Here is a 20,675-nt window from a genome sequence, read left to right on the forward strand (position 1 = left end):
TGGCTTATGATGTTGAACACCTTTTTACATCCTTATTGGCCACTGTATATCTTCTTTAGTCTATTCAGATTCTTAAGGCTGGGTGACTGATCTTTTCACTGTTTGAGTTTTTTTTTTGTTGTTGTTGTTGTTTTTTTTTTTGAGATGGAGTCTAGCTCTGTCACCTAGGCTGGAGTGCAATGGTGCGATCTCGGCTCACTGCAACCTCCACAACCCGGGTTCAAGCAATTCTCCTGCCTCAGCCTCCTGAGTAGCTGGGATTACAGGCGTGCACCACCACACCGGGCTAATTTTTGTATTTTTAGTAGAGATGGGATTTCACCATGTTGGCCAGACTGGTATCGAACTCCTGACCTCAAGTGATCTGCCCGCCTCGACCTCCCAAAGTGCTGGGATTACAGGTGTGAGCCCCCGCGCCCAGCCAAACCACCGCACCAGGCCTGAGTTGTTACAATTAGGTCTATAATCCATTTTGAGTTAGTTTTTGTGTATGTCGAAAGGAAGGGGGTCCAATGTCATCCTTTTGCAGGTGGATATCCAGTGATTCCAGCACCATTTATATGTTGACAACCTGATTTATTTAAAAAAACATTTTGACTTTTTGTATTACACACCTTTTTTAAGTCACCTGCAGTCAATTGTGAAGTGATACTCGTGTAAATAAACTGACTTTAAAAAATTACTCAACTAAGGTCACACAGTTAGTAAGTGACAAATCTAAGACTAAAACCCAGGACTTAGGATGCCAATTTCAAGTTTTCCCATTAAAATAAAATACTACCTTACATGTAAATAAGTTTCATATTTACTCATCAAAGATAAGAAAAGGCAAGCCAGAAACAATATATTTATTGGTAAGATTACAGAAAGCTTGATTTGGGATGTTTAAGATTTGGCTTGCTTATTTTCATAAAAATCGATAATAGCAGCCAGGCGCGGTGGCTCACGCCTGTAATCCCGGCACTTTGGGAGGCCAATGTGGGCAGATAACCTGAGGTCAGGAGTTCGAGACCAGCCTGACCAACATGGAGAAACTCCGTCTCTACTAAAAATACAAAATCAGCTGGGTGTGGTGGCACATGCCTGTAATCCCAGCTTCAGGAGGCTCAGGCAAGAGAATCACTTGAACCCTGGAAGCGGAGGTTGCAGTGAGCCGAGATCGCAGCACTGCACTCCAGCCTGGGAGACAGGAGTGAAACTTCATCTTAAAAAAAAAAAAAAAGCAATAATAGGTAAAAATCTACTAAGCATTCACTTTGTGTTAAGCCCTGTTCTAAACAGTGTATAATCACTTAATAATCACAACAATCTTAGAAAATAAAGTCAAGTGTCCACTTTTTTTCCTCCTCTTTTTACAGATGGGGAAACTAAGGAAAGTAAAATTCAGTAAGTTGTTCAGGATCACAGAGCTAGTAAGTGGCGGGAACCCAGGCAATCTGACTCCAAAGACTGTGTTCTTACCAGTAGGAAAGCAAATTACTTAAGAAAAAGGCATTCACCAGCCTGTGGCCAGATGGATTAACAGGTGTCTAGGAAGAAAGAGGCTATTCTATTATTGCTATTGCTGTCTCAGATGAAGAGACAGAAAGAGAAAATTCATTAGCGTGGCCGAGAATTCTAAAGGAGGGAAATTATTAGTACTGGTGGCATCAGGTAAAAAATGTTCAATGTCCATAATCGGGGTGGAGGGTATTGGGAATATTGAATGGGTACAAAAACACAGTTAGATAGAATGAACAGAATCTAGTATTTGATAGCACAACAGAGTTATTACAGTCAACAACAATTTATCGTACATTTTAAAATAAGAGTATAGCCGGGCGCGGTGGCTCACGCCTGTAATCCTAGCAGTTTAGGAGGCCGAGGTAGGCGGATCACCTGAGGTCGGGAGTTCAAGACCAGCCTGACCAATATGGAGAAACCCTGTCTCTACTAAAAATACAAAATTAGCCGGGCATAGTGGTGCATGCCTGTAATCCCAGCTACTCGGGAGGCTGAGGCAGGAGAAGCGCTTGAACCTGGGAGGTGGAGGTTGCGGTGAGCCGAGATCGTGCCATTGCACTCCGGCCTGGGCAACAAGAGTGAACTCCGTCTCAAAAAAAAAATAAATAAATAAAATAAGAGTATAATGGGAACGTCTGTAACACAATCACATAAAGGCTTGGTAAATGCTTGAGATGATGAAAAAAATTAATGTACTCTGTTTCACTAAAAACAATGTCCATGATTAACCAAAGAAATAGTCCTTTTTTTAAAAAAAAAAGATAAAAATTTAACAGGGCTACTGCAATATAGCACAACTAATAACATAAAACAATAATATAAATACAGGAAGGGAAAGGAAAGGCAGGCACAAACGCAGAGGAAGGAACCTTGGGAGTCTCCACTGCCCAGAAAATGAATGAGTCAACCAGGTGGTGTTATCACAGGATGTGTTGGAAACAGACATAACACTGCTGGGTTAAAGATTAATCCTTCCTTTATACGATGTATCAGTGAGATCCCTGATAGAATGTGGAAACCAATTTTGGTCAGTGCTCCAAGAAGTATGGAAAGAAATGGGAAAAGATTCACGCAAAACAAACAACTAGACCAAAACAATAGAAAAGAATGTCTGCTAGGAAAAGAAAAAACTTGGAGTTGCTTTTCAAAGAAAGTCAAGATTGATTTAATTATGGCCCTCAAGAAGACAATTTGAGGCCGGGTGCGGTGGCTCACGCCTGTAATCCCAGCACTTTGGGAGGCCGAAGCTGGTGGATCACCTGAGGTCAGGAGTTTGAGACCAGCCTGGCCAACATGGTGAAACCCCTTCTCTACTAAAAATACAAAAATTAGCCAGGTGTGGTGGTGGGCGCCCATAATCCCAGCTACTCAGGAGGCTGAGGCAGGAGAATCACTTGAACCTGGAAGGTGGAGGTTGCAGTAAGCTGAGATAGCGCCATTGCACTCCAGCCTGGGCGACACAGAAAGACTCCGTCTCAAAAAAAAGACAATTTGAATGTTCTTCCTCAAATTCTTCACAGGCTTTGGTTCTTTCCAGTCATTTAAATCCCAGGCAAATATCATTTTCTAAGAGGCTTTTTCCCAAAGTAGCCTCCTGCGTTTGTAGCACATCACTCTGATTTGTTTCCTTCATAGCCTGTTAACACTCTGAAGTTCTTCCTGATTATGATTAAGCACGTAGGTTCCTCTTACCCTGTTAGAACATAGCTAGGCCGGGCGTGGTGGCTCACGCCTGCAGTCTCAGCACTTTGGGAGGCCCGAGATGTGTGGATCACCTGAGGTCAGGTGTTTGAGACCAGCCTGGCCAACACAGTGAAACCCTGTCTCTACTAAAAATATAAAAATTAGCTGGGTATGGTGATGGGTGCCTGTAATTCCAGCTCCTCAGGAGGCTGAGGCAGGAGGATCACTTGAACCCGGGAGGCAGAGGTTGCAGTGAGCCGAGATCGTGCCATTGTACTCCAGCCTGGGCAACAAGAGCGAAACTCCATCTCAAAAGAAAAGAACGTGGGCTACATAGAAGCTTAGAACCTGAGTACTGCTTATCTCTAGTAACTACCAGTGGTACCTGGAACATAGTGCGAATTCTATAAATATTTGTAGAATCTATGTCCATGAAGCTGCAACATGGAAAATGAGCTTTCAAATTAAAGCAAGACAGACACCAGTAAGACACAAAAGGAATTACTTGATAGTCAAAGTAAAATCTATACATTGCTGACTGCTGTGGGTCTTTAAGAAGACAGTCACTCATCTGTCTTAGGGGTTTTACAAATTCACTAGCCTAAGTAATTTACAGTAGTTATTCCCAACACCATGATTTAATACTTCACAGCACAGAAATGAAGTCTGGCTAGTTATAAATAAATGATCACTGAGCTATTATGTGCCGATCAATATTCTAATGCTTTCCATGTATCAAATTATTTTATCTTCACTATTCTATGAGTATTATTCTTTTTTTTACCTATAAAACAGCACCCTTTAGTCCCAAAAGGTTAAATAATTGGCCAAAGTCGACCAGATCATAGCTGGTGGATCTGGGACTTAAATTCAGACTGCTGCACGTGAGCCATTCATTTAAGGCTGAAAATAAATTTAAACAGAGCAAAAATATTAAACAGGAAGGATAATAGATTGATAAAATTATGACACAGGAATTAGGTGAAATTATGGCACATGAATTTTCTCCATGGCTTGCTATGCTGTGTGGATCTTTTCAAATTCCATATTGCTGTAACATTCCTGGGGACATTGTTGATGTACTAACTTTTTCCCTTTAATAACGTCTCTTAAAAAATGTGGTTTCAAATGAAAGAGATAAATATATTCATGCCAAACTAGAGAGACATTATAATGAACCCCTGCATCATGCATCTTTATTTATTTATTTATTTATTTTGAGACGGAGTCTCACTCTGTCACCCAGGCTGGAGTGCAGTGGCGTGATCTCGGCTCACTGCAAGCTCCACCTCCCAGGTTCACACCATTCTCCTGCCTCAGCCTCCCAAGTGGCTGGGACTACAGGTGCCCACCACCATGCTTGGCTAATTTTTTGTATTTTTAGTAGAGATGGGGTTTCACCACATTAGCCAGGATGGTCTCAATCTCCTAACCTCACGATCAGCCCACCTCGACCTCCCAAAGTGCTCAGATTACAGGCGTGAGCCACCGTGCCCGGCCCTCATGCATCTTAAACAACTCTGAACACATGGACAATCTTCATGTATGCTGTGCTCCCCCCAAACTCATACACACACTGGATTATTTCAAAGCAAATGATGATGTACTATTAACAGCCATCTTTATTCTTTCCCAAAATAATTTCAGTCTAAAATGCATATAATTCCTTTATTTCAAAAAAATCTACAAAAAATTGGTAGCAATACGGGGAACAATTCTAAGGGGGGGGGGTGGTTCTTATCAAAAAGCAAGCCATTGGACATTAGGAAAAAGAATTTCTTTGCCTGGCACCATGGCTCATGCCTGTAATCCCAGCACTTTGGGAGGCTGAGGCGTGTGGATCACTTGAGGTCAGGAGTTTGAGGCCAGCCTGGCCAACAGAATGAAATCCTGTCTCTACTAAAAACACAAAAATTCCTGGGAGGAAGAGCTTGCAGTGAGCTGAGGTCGCGCCACTGCACTCCGGCCTGGGCGACAGAGAGAGACTCCGTCTCAAAAAAAAACCAAAAACAAACAAACAAAAAACCCCACAAAAACTAGTCAGGTGTGGTGGCAGGTGTCTGTAATGCCAGGCACTTGGGATGCTGAGGCAGGAGGATGGCTTGAACCCAGGAGGCGAAGGTTGCAGTGAGCTGAGATGGCGCCACTGCACTCCAGCCTGGGTAACAGAGCAAGACTGTCTCAAAATAATAATTTCTCAAAAATCACTAAGTAATCTCTAAGTGATACATACTTGGTAACGAGAATATTTTAGGTGCCACATTACAGCAGGAATTGAGTTTAAATTTCGAAAGAGTTTTATAAGTTTTAAGAAAACTCACGAGGGTTTCTGTGCCTATCATGCAGACAAATATCATTCCCAAGCATAGGGAGTGGTCAAGAAGCAATTAAGTACCAAAATATACCTGTTTATCTTCCAGTGGGTCAGGCTCTCCTTTACTTGACTCAGAGCTGACATCATCTTCATCAGAACTGTTGATGACTTCCTCCTCATCAGAGGGAAGGTCACCAAGACCAAGATCATTCTGTTCCTCCTGGGATGCTCCTGAACTGCATTCAACAGAAAGCGGGTATTAGTCACCTTCAATAATAAGGAGTGCTAGCAAAACAAAAACCAAATCAACATCTTATCTTCATAACGCAAACAAGATATATCTAAGGGATTTGTAAGAATGAAAAGACCCAGATCAGCCAACTTTCCCTTCCTTCACCCTGTCTCAGCTGCCAAAAACTCAAATTAATTTTTTGAATTTTTAATGACAAGAAGGTGGGTGGGAAGCAAGTTTCCCAGCTGCTCCCATCCTATGCTTCTATATATCCCTCCCAAAGAAGATCAGGTCTCTGCTTCTAGAATAAACTAAGAAGCTTTACAGAAAGTGTGCTGGTTTACCATAAAAGGCTGCCAGGTATACCAGAAGAGTTGCTGTTTCCTTAGGCCTTGGTGTTTAAAACAACAACAAAAGCCAAGTAACAAATCTATGAGGACTGGGGGATAATGATGGTGACTACCATCAACAGTGCAGGTGCAATTGTAAACATGTACCCTGCTATGGTTATCACTGTTCTGTTCACAAGACATGGGGAGGAAGAGGAAATTTTACAAATTCTCAGATTATGCTCAAGACCTGCTGCATTAGAACTACGAGGGGCATGGGGCCCAGCAATTTGCCCAGCAATTACAACTACCTGGGCCACAGGGCCTAGCAAATAATAAGTAAGCTTGTTTAATGCTTTCTGGGTGATTCTGATACAAGCTAAACTTGGAAAACCACAGAACCAGGCCATTTACCAATTCCTCCTTGCCAGCCTGATATCATCAAGGTTCCTCCGTTTGTTTTAACATAGATCTCATGAATCTAAAAGCCACTGTTGCAATCCAATCTGTGGGGGGAATTCCATAGGAAAGTTCCCTAAGAAGAGATGAAAAGAATTCCTTCTAGTATTGGCTGTAAAGATTCAGGAGCCAATTGCCTGTAGCAACTGCTTTTCTGTCGTAAGTCTACAAGAATAGCTGCAGAATAGAAGAGTATAGGTGGAGCCAGTAAAAGATCCACAGACAATCAGCAGGAAAAACACTCAAGCAGAATAAGGAGACAGTTGCATTCCACTCTGGCAGGCTCTTTCAGCGGGTCACAGGCAGGTCACTCAACAGCCAAGGTTACAAGTTACGAGAATCTCTAACGGGAATCTTAAAAGCTAAAGATAAATTTTCTGCCAGTTCCTGATTACACATGGTAGGATACAGACTTGCCTCAGAAGCCATTCCTGGAGCCCAACTGTTACACAAACCAGTTGGCTGGAGGCACAGTGCCAAAAGGAACACCTCTCACTGCTAAAGACGGGCTTTTCCATTACTCAATGGCTGGGGCCTCTGGGAGTCATATCACAGCCCCGTAAGGTGGGTGCACACTTTATCATAGCTCCCCAAGACATGCAGGAGACTCACTCCCCGGGGGTAAGGGGTGGATAGAGGATAGCAACTTTCTGGTTAGATCAGTGGCAGGATTCACTGTCTCTGGGTGCAGGGGTAAGAGCCAACCCCGCCGGACAATTAATTGTTGACTGAGGTTAGTGAGAGCAAATGAGAGTTAACAGGGTGGACAGACTATAGGATCCACCCATATAGCTAGAAGAAAAGGTACACCCACCACTTGTTTTTATCTTAATTCCTTATCTCTTTATATCTTCTAAAACCCTGTTAACACAACACATGTTCAATTTCCAAGCGGCAGCAGCATCACCTGGAAGCTCCTCAGAAATACACACGCTCAGGCCGCCCACAATCCACCGAATCAGGATCCATGCTGTAACAAAATCCCAGTCTATGTGTGAGAAGCTCTGCTCTAAAAGGCTTTCTGAACCAGCTCATCTGGGTACTGTTTTAGACTCCTAAGTGTAATAGATTCAGATAGTTAGTAATAGGGCTGTGGCACCTATGAAGAAATTAGGTTTATTTGGCCGGGCGCGATGGCTCACGCCTGTAATCCCAGCACTTTGGGAAGCTGAGGTGGGCGGATCACGAGGTCAGGAGATCGAGACCATCCTGGCTAACATGGTGAAACCCCATCTCTACTAAAAACACAAAACATTAGCCGGGCGTGGTGGAGGGCGCCTGTAGTCCCAGCTACCCAGCTACTGCGGAGGCTGAGGCAGAGAATGGCGTGAACCCGGGGGGCGGAGCTTGCAGTGAGCCGAGGCTGCACCACTGCACTCCAGCCTGGGTGACAGAGTGAGACTCCGTCTCAAAAAAAAAAAAAAAAGAAATTAGGTTTATTTTGTCTGAAGAGGGGATGAAAGGTGTTTCTTGATCAAACATCATTTGGAAGGCTATTATTAAGAACATAGTAACTAGGTGTTGCCACATCCATTAGGGATATAAGAGGGATTAAAGTACAAAGTGAACATCTGAAAATAAGAAAAAAACTTTAAATATTAAAACTACATGAATCAAAACACAATGCCATGAAACAAGGAGAGATTTTGGTGTCTCTTCTGAATCCTTTAACTAACTCACTAAACTGCACTTGGTGGTAGACTTGTTTCCTTCATTAAAATGTAAATTTCCAAAGACAAGGAAATTGAAATTGTGTTTTCCAGCTGAATCCTCACCATACAGCCCAACACACAACGGACCCTCCAGAATTTTTCACCAAATAAATGAAAATGATATCAGAAAGCAACAGGTGTTGAATTTTAATGGTGCAGGTGGCCTGAACCAGAGTGGCTACATCAGGAATTGAGAGAAAGGGATGGATGTTAAGAGGAAGAAAAATCAGGGCTGGGTGTGGTGGCTCATGCCTGTAATCCCAGCACTTTGGGAGGCCAAAGTGGGTGGATGGCTTGAGCCCAGGAGTTTGAGACAAGCCTGGCCAACAGAGCTAAACCTGTCCCTACTAAAAATACAAAATGTAGCCGGGTGCGGTGGCATGTGCAGGTAATCCCAGCCACTAGGGGGACTGAGGCAGGAGAATCACTGGAACTCAGGAGGCGGAGGGAGGAGAATCACTTGAACCAGGGAGGTGGAGGTTGCAGTGAGCCAAGACTACGTCACTGCACTCCAGCCTGGGTAACAGAGTGAGACTCTGTCTCAAAAAAAAAGAAAAAAAAAATCACCAGGACTTAGGGTAAAGGTGTGAGGAGGAGAAACTTCTGGAAGACGTCAAGGTGTCAAGTCCAAGTCACCAGCAAAATGAGGGGGACATGAACTGAAACAAATATTACAACAAGGGAGCAGATTTTAAAGGAAAGATAATGGTTTAGCAGCAAAATCTAGGATCCACATTTTACATGTTCATTTCTAAAACAATTACTCTATTTTCCTAAACAACTGTTGTTGCTTCTGAATCTACCTAGATAATTTTAGATTTCTATATTTATTTTTTTGAAAAAATAGACAAGGGTCTTGCTGTGTTGCCCAGGCTGATCTCAAACTCCCAGGCTCAAGCGATCCTCCCACCTCAGTCTTGCCAAAGTGCTGGGATTACAAGCATGAGCCATCATACGCAGCCAATTTTAGATTTCTGATAATGAAACAAGGACTCCTTACTGATGCCAATTGTATAGTTTGGAGTTCTATTTATTTCCTTCCCACTGTCCGAATGATAACATCCTAACGCTGTCTGCTTTGTGGGGTAAAGGAACAGGACATAGGGCTTCCTCCATGTCTTTCTGCCTAGTTAGTTCATAATTTGATATCTGAAGTAAAAGGAAAGTAAACTCCAACAGCAACCAGAACAAAGAGTGGGCTCTACTTCCCCAGGCACTCTAAGTCAGATTTGCTTCTGTAAGGAGCCAGTTTCTAGAAAATCAGTTTGTTTCCAGTGCACTGGAATTAAGACAAACAAGTAAAGCCAGACTTAAATTCCTACTGATGGGTAACTGTTTCCTTCAATTCCACATGCTACCATCTACACATCTGAAGTGAAGACTACATGATGCCATCACTTTTTAAAAGTTATTTTTTTCTATATGCTAGTTTCTCTATATTTACAGCACATCCTCCACTGGAAGTATATCAAATTTTTCTTTCAGGTAATAAGTCACAACTAAAGTGAAGTCGTTCTCTTTTAGAAGGAATTATCTTTTAAAATTTTAATTTATTTTATTATTATTTTTTGAGATGGAGTCTCACTCTGTCACCCAGGCTGGAGTGCAGTGGCGTGATCTCAGCTCACTGCAACCTCGCCTCCCTAGTTCAAGCGATTCTCCCATCTCAGCCTCCTGAGTAGCTGGGATTATAGGTGTACGCCACCATGCCCAGCTAATTTTTGTATTTTTAGTAGAGACGGGGTTTCACCATGTTGGCCAGGCTGGTCTTGAACTCCTGGCCTCAGGTGATCTGCCTGCCTCAGCCTCCCAAAATGCTGGGATTACAGGCATGAGCCACCACGCCCAGTGGAATTATCTTTTTTAAAAATACTAAATCCATTTCCTCTAAGAGTTTTTAGGAACAGAAAACCTGTACAATGATGAGCCAGCATAGCAACTGCCAGGTTCACCAAAAAACATCCTTCTGAGCCCCCACTACATTAAAAATTCCAGCAAGGAGAAGGGATAAGGGATAGGATGGCCAAGAGAAGGAAAGGAAAAGTAGAGTTAATGGCTTCTCTGTTGTTGACAAATTCCAGTTATCTTTTTCTTCTTTTGCCTGTGGTTTTATTCTGAGCCCCTTCACCAAGGAATGTTTCATGTAATTCCTCCCAAGCTTGAAGAAAGAAGTTCTTTCCAATTCCCTCACCTTCAGAAGTTTCTTTCTCATTTCCAAGTCACCACATGTAAATCTCAACTTCTGTGATCTTTCTCTTCCTCTTCTTTCTACTGCTAGCCCAAACTGAACAGAAACCTGCTTGTCCTCAGGATGTTGTGATAATTTTTTTTCAAAAGCTGTCTCATTATGACTTGGTGATTATGTGTTTCCTTTGGCACATTTCATATTTATCACAGAATGAGGGGAAAAAAACTACCATTATGGGTTTTAAATTAGCAAAATAAATTTCAAGTTATTTAGTAGTTATTATAGCACACTAACTCTAAAACTGGTACACAATTTTCACCAAAAAAAATTATTTCTATTTTGTTTTACCAGGAAACATTTCCTTCTGCTACTTCAGCTCCCTTATAGGACTGCAGATTCCACTGTCACAGTAAAACCATGAATCAAATCAATCTTTAAAAACTATTTATTTATTTATTTATTGGTAGAGACAGGGTCTCTCCCTACATTGCCCAGGCTGCTCTTGAACTCCTGGCCTCAAGTGAACCTCCTGCCTTGGCCTCCCAAAGTGCTGGGATGACAGCATGAACCACCGTGCCTAAAAAAAACTATTTAAAAAATCCTTCTTACTCTCCTTTTCAGGTGTTCTCAATTACACAGCACTTCTAGAATTTTCTCCATCCCTTACTCAGGTAATGTTCTTGAGATCTACCACCAAAATGAGTTTGGAAATATGGCACGACTTGTGAAATAGGCATAGTTGGCCATTTGCATCCTCCAAAAAGCAACCATCACGTATTCACGTCATGTTTTTAGGTTTTTCAAACACAAGATTGTGCACAATTATTTTAAGTATGTGCAGAGCCAGGTGACAGGACTGAACAAATATCAAGTTCAACCAGTGTGACTCCTGAGTGCTGGTAGGTAAAGTAGGTAAACCAGATCAACTAGTAGGTCTTTCTCCACTCCCAACTGCTTTCACGAAAAAGAAACATCAGTGCTTCAGTAATACGTAAGGCTATGGATGCTGATGTTCTTATTGAATAAGTATAATAGCAGAAATCCTTCCCTCTGAAAGAAAAGGGCATCTATCAATTTTTTTATGTCCTTGTATTATAAAGGTATCAAATATGTTGATTTTTAATCTTCTCTTCGAGAGGTTGCTTGATTAAAGGTTAGGACAAATTTTAATTTAAAAATTAATGATTTTATTATCTCGATTTCAGTTTTTAAAATCCTATAATGTATATATGTAGTGTATAAACTTTTTGAGTTAAATTCTTTAATATTCACAAAATAAAAATAAATAAAATCACTAAAATACTTAAAGGGATAGTACCACAGGAGTTTGTTACTTAAAGGAAGATAAGAAAAAATGAATAAACAAAGAAACTTACAACATAAAATGTACACGATCAGTGTTTTATTTTTTCATTCTTAAGTTTTAGAGGTTTTAACAACTGAGCCTTTCAAACTAACAAGCTAGGGTTCTATGGCTTCAAAAAAAAGAAATCACACAAAAATATCCAGCTTCCCTGAAATATAAACCAGAAACTGTTTAAAACTGTCTCTGGGTGACTCTGTTAGGGTAAAATGCCAGGCTTCAAATGATGGATATTTTTTAAAAACAGGCCTGCTTAATTTTCCAGAAGCAACCTCTACCTTTGCAAATACCATTACTATCACCTTCCCCCAGTAATTACGAGGATTCTTAGAATTGTATGCTACTGACTAAAGACATAATCAGGGCCAGGGGTGGTGACTGATGTCTGTAATCCCAGCACTTTGGGAGGCTGTGCGGGGTGGGGAGGGATTGCTTGGGCCTAGGAGTTCGAGACCAGACTGGGCAACACAGGGAGAGACCCCATTTCTATGAAAAAAAAAAAAAAAAATGCAAGGTGGTATGTGCCTATGGTCCTAGCTACCTAGCTACTTGGGAGGCTGAGGTGGGAGGATCACTTGAGCCCAAGAGGTCGAGGCTGCCGTGAGCCATGATTATGACCCTGCACTCCAGCAGGTGAGGGACCAAGACCTTGTCTCATAAATAAATAAATAAATAAATAAGACCAAAATCATAATCAGTACCTTGAGGCTGCTATTTAAAATACAGTCTTCACAAGACAACTCTGAAAATGGTTTAAAAAACAAATAGAACGCAAAATTCTTTAAAATAGAAGAGTACCTACCCATATGCTTGCAACTTTTATATGGAATTGGCTTTAAAGTCATTCATTAAGATTTAACATAAAGAAGCAGTTTTAAAGGGATCTTCCTTCAATGGCCATTAAAAAAAGACCAGTTAAATAAATTGGGGTTACATTCATATAATGAATTACTAAACAGTTATTTAATTTGTTTACTTTTTCTTAATCCCTAGGTTTAAAACTAAAGAGCTATTTAAAAAATGAGGTAGGCCGGGTGAGGTGGCTCCTGCTTGTAAATCCCAGCACTTTGGGAGGCCGAGGCATGTAGATTGCTTGAGTGCAGAAGTTCAAGACCAGCCTGGGCAACATGGTGAAACCCCATCTCTATTAAAAATTAAAAAATCAGTCAAGCATGGTGGCACACACCCATGGTCCCAGCTATTTGGGAGGCTGAGGTGAGAGGATCACTTGAACCCAGGAGGTTAAGGCTGCTGTGAACTGAGATTGTGCCACTGCACTCCAGCCTGGGCAAAAGAGTGAGACCCCACCTCAAAAAAAAAAAAAAAAAAAAAAGCCAGGATTGGTGGCTTACGCCTGTCATCCCAGCACTTTGGGAGGCTGAGGCAGGTGGATCACCTGAGGTAGGGAATTTGAGACCAGCCTGACCAACATGGAGAAACCCTGTCTCTACTAAAAATACAAAATTAGCCAGGCGTGGTGGCGCATGCCTGTAATTCCAGCTACATGGGAGGCTGAGACAGGAGAACCGTTTGAACCCGGGAGGCCAAGGTTGCGGTGAGCCGACATCCTGCCATTGCACTCCAGCCTGGGCAATAAAAGTGAAACTCTGCCTCAAAAAAAAAAAATAAAAAAGAGGTAGATCTATGCACAGTGGCACAGATCATTCTCCAGGAAATATTGTTAGGTTAAAAAGAAATCAAGGCACAGAGTGTGCTCCTATTTGTATAGAGAAGCAAAAAGAACAGTACATATACACAAACACATGTAAAAAGTGTGTATATTTGTGTGTGTGTGCACAAACATGCTGGCATATACCAGGCTGCCCCCCAACACATTCAGAAAAACTGATAAATATAGTTCAAGTATAGTTGCCTCTGGGACTAAAGTTCTGAGAGTAAAAGACAGACCTTTTTTTTTTTTTTGAGACAGGGTCTTGCTCTGTTACCCAGGCTGGAGTGCACACCCAGGTTAGAGTGCAGTGGCATGATCACAGCTCACTGTAACTTCTGTCTCCCAGACTCAGTGATCCTCCCGCCTCAGGCTCCCAAGCATTTGGGACAACAGGTGCATGCCACCACACCTGGCTAATTTTTGTATTTTTTCTTTTGTAGAGATGGGGTTTTGCCATGTTGCCAAGGATGGGCTCAAACTCCTGGGCTCAAGTGATCTGCCTGCCTCAGCCTCCCAAAGTGCTAGGTGTAAGCCACCACTCCTGGCTGAGAGATTTTATTATTTGCCCTTCAGTACATTTTAAAAAGTTGTTATCCCATGCATTTTTACTTTTTCAAAATTGACCACCCCTGCCCTGACACACAGAGTCTGAAAAGCTTCATAAAAGGTAGTTCAAAGCATATATGTATTTATACATATATACACATATTTTTATATGTATATAGACTCTTTAGGGATAGTTTATTTTCTTCCCAGGATGATGAGATTAAAGATATTTTCTCCTGTTCTTTCCCTTTCTCCCCCAACCCCCAGACTTGGAGCTCTGCGTAAACATTTTCAGGATTGCCATTTCCAAAAAAAAAAAAACCAAAAACTCTTTTAACTATTGCTTAAGTTGCTAAGATATATAAATTATGGCTTTCCCTTACTGCCGGGAGGGGTTTGTTTGGGAGAACCTTAAGCCTAAGTCTCTAAATAATAGGTAGGAAGGGGAGATCTGGCTAGCCAGCTGATAGCTTTAAAAAAGAAAAAAAGAAGTCAGTAGAGGGATTGTTCAACAGCCTGCAGGGCCCACAGAGTAACCACATGACTTGCTGACTATGTCACAGTGAACAGCAACATAATAATAGGGTCCGCCTCCCATAGTTCTCCATCTGATTGTGGGAGAGCTTCCTGACCTGCAAGTAAAGATGATCATGTGCTTCAGGGTTCCTGGTCCTATCTTAATGACATACGAGGAGCCCCATGGTGAAAACAGTCCAACAGACACTCTTGACCATCTAGCTTAGCTGGGAGGCATCCAGGTCAAACCTAGCTAGAAGGCATCCAGGTCTAGCTAGAAAGGAATAAATTGTTACAAAAATATCTCCTGAAACAAGCACTACATAAAATAAATCTGCAACATTTAATTACCGTCAATTTTGCTTTCTTAGAATTGAGATTCACGTCAGGAAATGTGGACAACTTTCTCCTTAATACAAGTAGAAAAGCATTCTACTGAGCTTGAGGTTGCCTCCAATAAAATATGGCAAGTTCCAGTTGGGCGCGGTGGCTCAGGCCTGTAATCCCAGCATTTTGGGAGGCTGAGGCAGGCGGATCACGAGGTCAGGAGATCAAGACCATCCTGGCTAACACAGTGAAACCCCATCTCTACTAAAAATACAAAAAAATTAGCTGGGCATGGTGGCAGGCGCCTCTATTCCCAGCAACTCAGGAGGCTGAGGCAGAAGAATGGCGAGGCAGAGCTTGCAGTGAGCCGAGATCGCACCACTGCACTGTAGCCCGGGCGACAGAGAGAGACTCTGTAACCCACCCCCCCCCCAAAAAAAAGGAAAGTTCCCAATCCAATTCCGTCATTGCACCAAAGATAATGTTTCTCTTATTGAAAACGAAAAAGTTTTAAGACAGAGTTGACTTAGTATCATTTCTCCCCTTCACATCCTCATTATGTAATATACTGTCTGTACCTACTTGATGCCAGAAAAAATAAAGGTCATTAGAAATAAATAATGAGGCTGGGATGGCTACAAGAGAATACTTCATAGTTACATACACATATTTACACATATATATGTACACATACTTTTTTTTTTTTTTTTTTTGGAGATGGAAGCCAGAGTGTAGTGGCATGATCTTGGCTCACTGCAACCTCTGCCAGCCGGGTTCAAGTGATTTTCCTGCTTCAGTCTCCAGAGTAGCTGGGACTACAGGTGCCCCACCACGCCTGGCTAATTTTTGTATTTTTAGTAGAGACTCGGTTTCACTATGCTGGCCAGGCTGGTGTCAGACTCCTGACGTCAGGCGATCCACCTGCCTTGGCCTCCCAAAGTGCTGGGATTACAGGCGTGAGCCACCTTGCCCAGCCTATACATACATTTTAAAAAATACTTTTGTAATACTTAGAATATATAAAAATGGTGATGCCATTTATTTCAGTAAACATTTATCGAGGGCCTACTATGTTTCATTTACTATTTTAGGAGGCAGATGAAGATAATATTGAATTAGTTACAATGTTCAAACTACAAATTCTATTGATTGCTTCTCTTTATTTTCCTACTGAGACCTTCTTAAACAGATAAAGGCAGAAGGGATTGAGATAACCACAGTAATTTAAGACAAAGGAAAGAACCACTTTCTAAAATGAGCAACTTGGCTGGGCATGGTGGCTCACGCCTGTAATCCCAACTACTCGAGAGGGGCAAGACTGGTTAGTAAGTTAGTAGAAAACACAGCTCACCCTTTGACTACCTTCTCTGACAGGGTGACCACTTTGTCCTGGTGTCAGCTGTACATGCCCTTTGCTTCCTCTAAGGTCTTGTCATCATAATCCTAACAGCCACTGAAAAGGTGGTGAGCCTTTTGGAAAACATGACTACTCCGCCTGGCCACACTATGCTCTTGATTGTGAGTCAGCACAAAACCATTGCGGTGCAAGGCTGAAAATTCAGACCCAATATTATGCTCTACCTTGACATCTGGGGAAAATTAGGAGGGCTCCAAATGGTCTCACTACACACTGCCCTTCCCACTGTGCTTCTGCTGATAAAGTCCCCTGGCCACCCTCTTAGTCACAAGGACCAGGCGCAGTGTCTGCCTAGCCCTGAGAAGTGGGTTTTAGTTCCCTGTCAGCCAGCAGAGTTATTTAAACAAGGCAATCACATCCTCTCATGGGAACCAAGAGTGACCCTCACCCTCTTGGTACTATAAAGCCTGCCTCCTGCAGCCCCTAGTTGTTCCTGAGTACAGGCCTGGATGGCCAGGTGTGGCATGCTGTGTCCTCCTCTAGGCTGGGACTGCATGTGACTGAGAAACTGCTGTTGATCTCACCTGTCCAGTGATGAGCATCAGGTATTCAGCCATTCCCGTAACCCTAAGCAGAAATCCCTCCCTCACTAACGGGGTGAAGAGGAGGTAATTCAAACAACCTCCAAGGCCAGGAGCGGTGGCTCCCAGCAATTTAGGAGGCCGAGGCAGGAGGATCATTTGAACCCAGGAGTTTGAGATCAGCCTAGGCAACATATGGGGATCCCGTCTCTACAAAACCTAAAAAAAATAGCCAAGTATGGGGGTGTACACCTGTGGTCCCAGCTACCTGGGAGGATGAGGTGGGTGGATGGCTTGAACCCACAAGTTTGAAGCTGCAGAGAGCAGCGATTGTGCCACTGCAGTCAGGCTGGGTGACAGAGCAAGAACCTGTCTCAACAACAACAAAACAACCTCCAAAAAAGGTGCCATTCTCTGGGATCCTGACAAAGCAGGTGCACTGGCAGATTTTAATAAGATTATCCCGAGAAATTAAATGGAGAGGTGTATAAAGTCAGCTTTGTGTTTACCTAAGTATATTTTGCATATACATCTAGACTCTGCCATGAAACACTCAAGCAATTTTCAAGTTAAAGGCATTAACTTACATGTTCCAGAAATGTGGCATATTCCATGTTACAGAATGCTAAATGTTACATTATATACAGACCCCACTATAATGAAAGGGTAGGGGAATTACAAGGAAACCAATAGCTAAAACCAAAGGACTTCTGCTTTCATTCCCAGATGTTATTTTATCTAAACCTATTTAAGTGTATCAATTTCCAATAGGAACCACAATCATATCTGGGATTTCCCACTAACATTGGGAAAAAGGATCAAAGGCTTCTTGGGAGCCCATGAGGAGCCACAGAGGGGGAGGTTAGTCATTGCTCATGAATAAATGTGTCTACTTCCTTACTTAAAACTATACACAAGTAAGCCTATTTGCCATCTTTCTTCTTCAGATTCTATTCACACAAATGGTATGTCTTCAAGGTCTACTCTAGACCAGTTATAAACCATCAATAACCCCCCAAAACCATAAGGAACCCACATCTTTCTGAGACAGCACCCTGGGGAAGCTGTAGAGGGTGTCAGGAAAAGACATGGATTTCTTCCTGCACGTTTTTTTTGTTTTTTTTTTGAGACGGAGTCTTGCTCTGTCGCCCAGGCTGTAGTGCAGTGGTGTGATCTTGGCTCACTGCAACCTCCGCCTCCCAGGTTCAAGCGATTCTCGTGCCTCAGCCTCCTGAGCAGCTGGGATTACAGGTGTCTACCACCAAGCCCAACTAATTTTTTATATTTTTAGTGGAGATGGGGTTTCGCCATGTTGGCCAAGCTGGTCTCAAACTCCTGACCTCAAGTGATTGGCCCACGTTGGCCTCCCAAAGTGCTGGGATTACAGGCATGAGCCACCACACTCAGCCTTTTTTTTTTGAGACAGAGTCTCACTCTGTCATCCAGACTGGAGTGCAGTGGTGCGATCTTGGCTTACTGCAACCTCCACCTCCCAGATTCAAGCAATTCACTTGCCTCAGCCTCACAAGGAGCTGGGATGACAGGCGCCAGCCAACATGCCCAGCTAATTTTTGTATTTTTAGTAGAGACAGGGTTTCAACATGTTGGCTAGGCTGGTCTTGAACTCCTGACCTCAAGTGATCTGCCTGCCTCGGCCTCCCAAAGTGCTGGGATTATAGGCGTGAGCACCTGGCCCCTTCTTCCACTCTTAATCCCACGCATCAGTGAGTCCTTACACCAGTTACATTGCTGACTAGTTCTGTGTTTATTTTTAGCTTCTTTGATTGGGAAACCAAAAAAAATCACTACTTTTCTATCAAACTCAGATTACATCTTCGAAAGCTAGAGTCAGGGAAAATGGAAGGGAAGTGAAAATAAATGTGTATTCAAGTGAAATAAACATTCACTTCTGACAGGATCACAAACATTATCACAGTTTCACACATTTCTAAGAGGGAAGGAAAGGCAGCAGAGAAGAAAAAAAAATGCTCTTTCAGCCTAAGAGACCTGCATTTGAAGGCAGGGTCCACCACTCAAGGCTGTGTGTAACTGGCTAGTTAACTGGACTAAGCTTACATTTCCCTGTACTATAAAATTGAGATAACAGGCCGGGCGCGGTGGCTTACACCTGTAATCCCAGTACTTTGGGAGGCTGAGGCAGGAGGATCATGAGGTCAGGAGTTCGAGACCAGCCTGGTCAACATGGTGAAACCCCGCCTCTACTAAAAATACGAAAATTAGCCAGGCATGGTGGTGCGCACCTGTAATCCCGGCTACTCAGGAGGCTGAGGCAGGAGAATTGCTTGAACCCAGGAGGCAGAGGTTGCAGTTAGCTGAGATTGCACCACTGCACTCCAGCCTGGGCAACAGCGCAAGACTCCATCTCAAAAATAAAAATAAAAATTGAGATAATATGCCACCTGCAATGAAGATTAAATGAGATAATGTGAATATATCTGTTATATGCAATGGACAGGAAATAAAGACAGCTTTTTAAAAAGCAGGCATGAGAAAGGGGACAACATCATAGTTCATCCAGTAAGCAGAATGGCAAGAGGAACTGAAAGCTGTTCTTGTTGCCCCTGGAAATCCCAGAATTTAGTATAATACCTTTCTTGCATGAATGTATTAACAAATGAATGGATTCCATCCTAATATCTCACACATACATGGTATAGCATGATTAGGCAAATCTAACCTGCTGCCTGTTTTGGTAAGGTCTATGAGCTATATTCTTTTTTTTTTTTTTTTTTTTTGAGACGGAGTCTTGCTGGGTCACCCAGGCTGGAGTGCAGTGGCACGATCTCAGCTCACTGCAACCTCTGCCTCCTGGGTTCAAGTGATTCTCCTGCCTCAGCCTTCCAAGCAGTAGAGATGGGGTTTTGCTATCTTGGCCAGTCTGGTCTTGAACTCCTGACCTTAAGTGATCCTCCTGCCTCAGCCTCCCAAAGTGCTGGGATTATAGGCATGAGCCACTGTGCCCAGCCTGGTTCTCATATTCTTAAATCATGGAAAAAAAAAAAGAACAATATTTTGTGACACATGAAAATGATTTTCATGTCCATAATGAAGTTTTATTGGAAAACAGCCACGCTCACTTGTTTTTGTACTATCTGTCACTGCTTTTGCTCTACACTGGCAGAGCTGAAGAGATGCAACAGAGACCTATGGCCTGCAAAGTCTAAAATATTTATCATCTGGCCCTTTACGGAAAACGTTTGCTGATCCTTGGTACAGTAGATTACCTAAAAGAAGCAGTATATTTCCTCTGGGGCAAAACTGCCTGTGTTCGAATCTGAGTCCTGCCACATACTAAGTAGGTGAAACGGAGTCAGTTTTTAACCTCTCTGTGCCTCAGTTTTTCCTCCATAAAATGAGGATCATAATATTGCCTACCTGACAGAATTTTGTGGGGATTAAACAAATTAATACAAGCAATGCACTAACAATGCCTGGTACATAGAAAGCTCGTTTGCTCACTCACTGTTTCTCTTGTATATACTTAAAAGTCTAGAACTGTATAAAAAGTGACTTCAGGCCGGGCATAGTGGCTCACGCCTGTAATCCCAGAACTTTGGGAGGCCGAGGCGGGCAAATCATGAGGTTAGGAGATCGAGACCATCCTGGCTAACACCGTGAAACCCCATCTCTACTAAAAATACAAAAAATTAGTGAGGTGAGGCAGAGAATGGGTGAACCGGAGGGGTTGCAGTGAGTGTCGTGCCATGTATCCAGCCTGGGAGACAGTGAGATCCACAGGCTGGGCATGGTGGCTCATGCCTGTAATTCCAACACTTTCGGAGGCCGAGGCGGGCAGATCATGAGGTCAGGAGATCGAGACCAGCATGGCCAATATGGTGAAACCCCGTCTCTACTAAAAATACAAAAATTAG

At 42.6% G+C, this 20,675-nt stretch overlaps 1 protein-coding gene across 1 annotated transcript in view; it reads right to left on the reverse strand.

Annotated features, from left to right (window-relative positions):
• Positions 1 to 20,675, reverse strand: part of FGD6 (FYVE, RhoGEF and PH domain containing 6) — a 141,293-nt gene that overhangs the window by 90,427 nt on the left and 30,191 nt on the right. Inside the window, exon 3 of the mRNA XM_032171614.2 lies at positions 5,592 to 5,736. Coding sequence (XP_032027505.1) covers positions 5,592 to 5,736 — 145 coding nt within the window. The remainder of the gene's footprint in view (positions 1 to 5,591; positions 5,737 to 20,675) is intronic.

The sequence above is a fragment of the Hylobates moloch genome, unplaced genomic scaffold, assembly GCF_009828535.3.
Source record: "Hylobates moloch isolate HMO894 unplaced genomic scaffold, HMol_V3 SCAFFOLD_12, whole genome shotgun sequence".
NCBI classification, from domain to species: Eukaryota; Metazoa; Chordata; class Mammalia; order Primates; family Hylobatidae; genus Hylobates; species Hylobates moloch.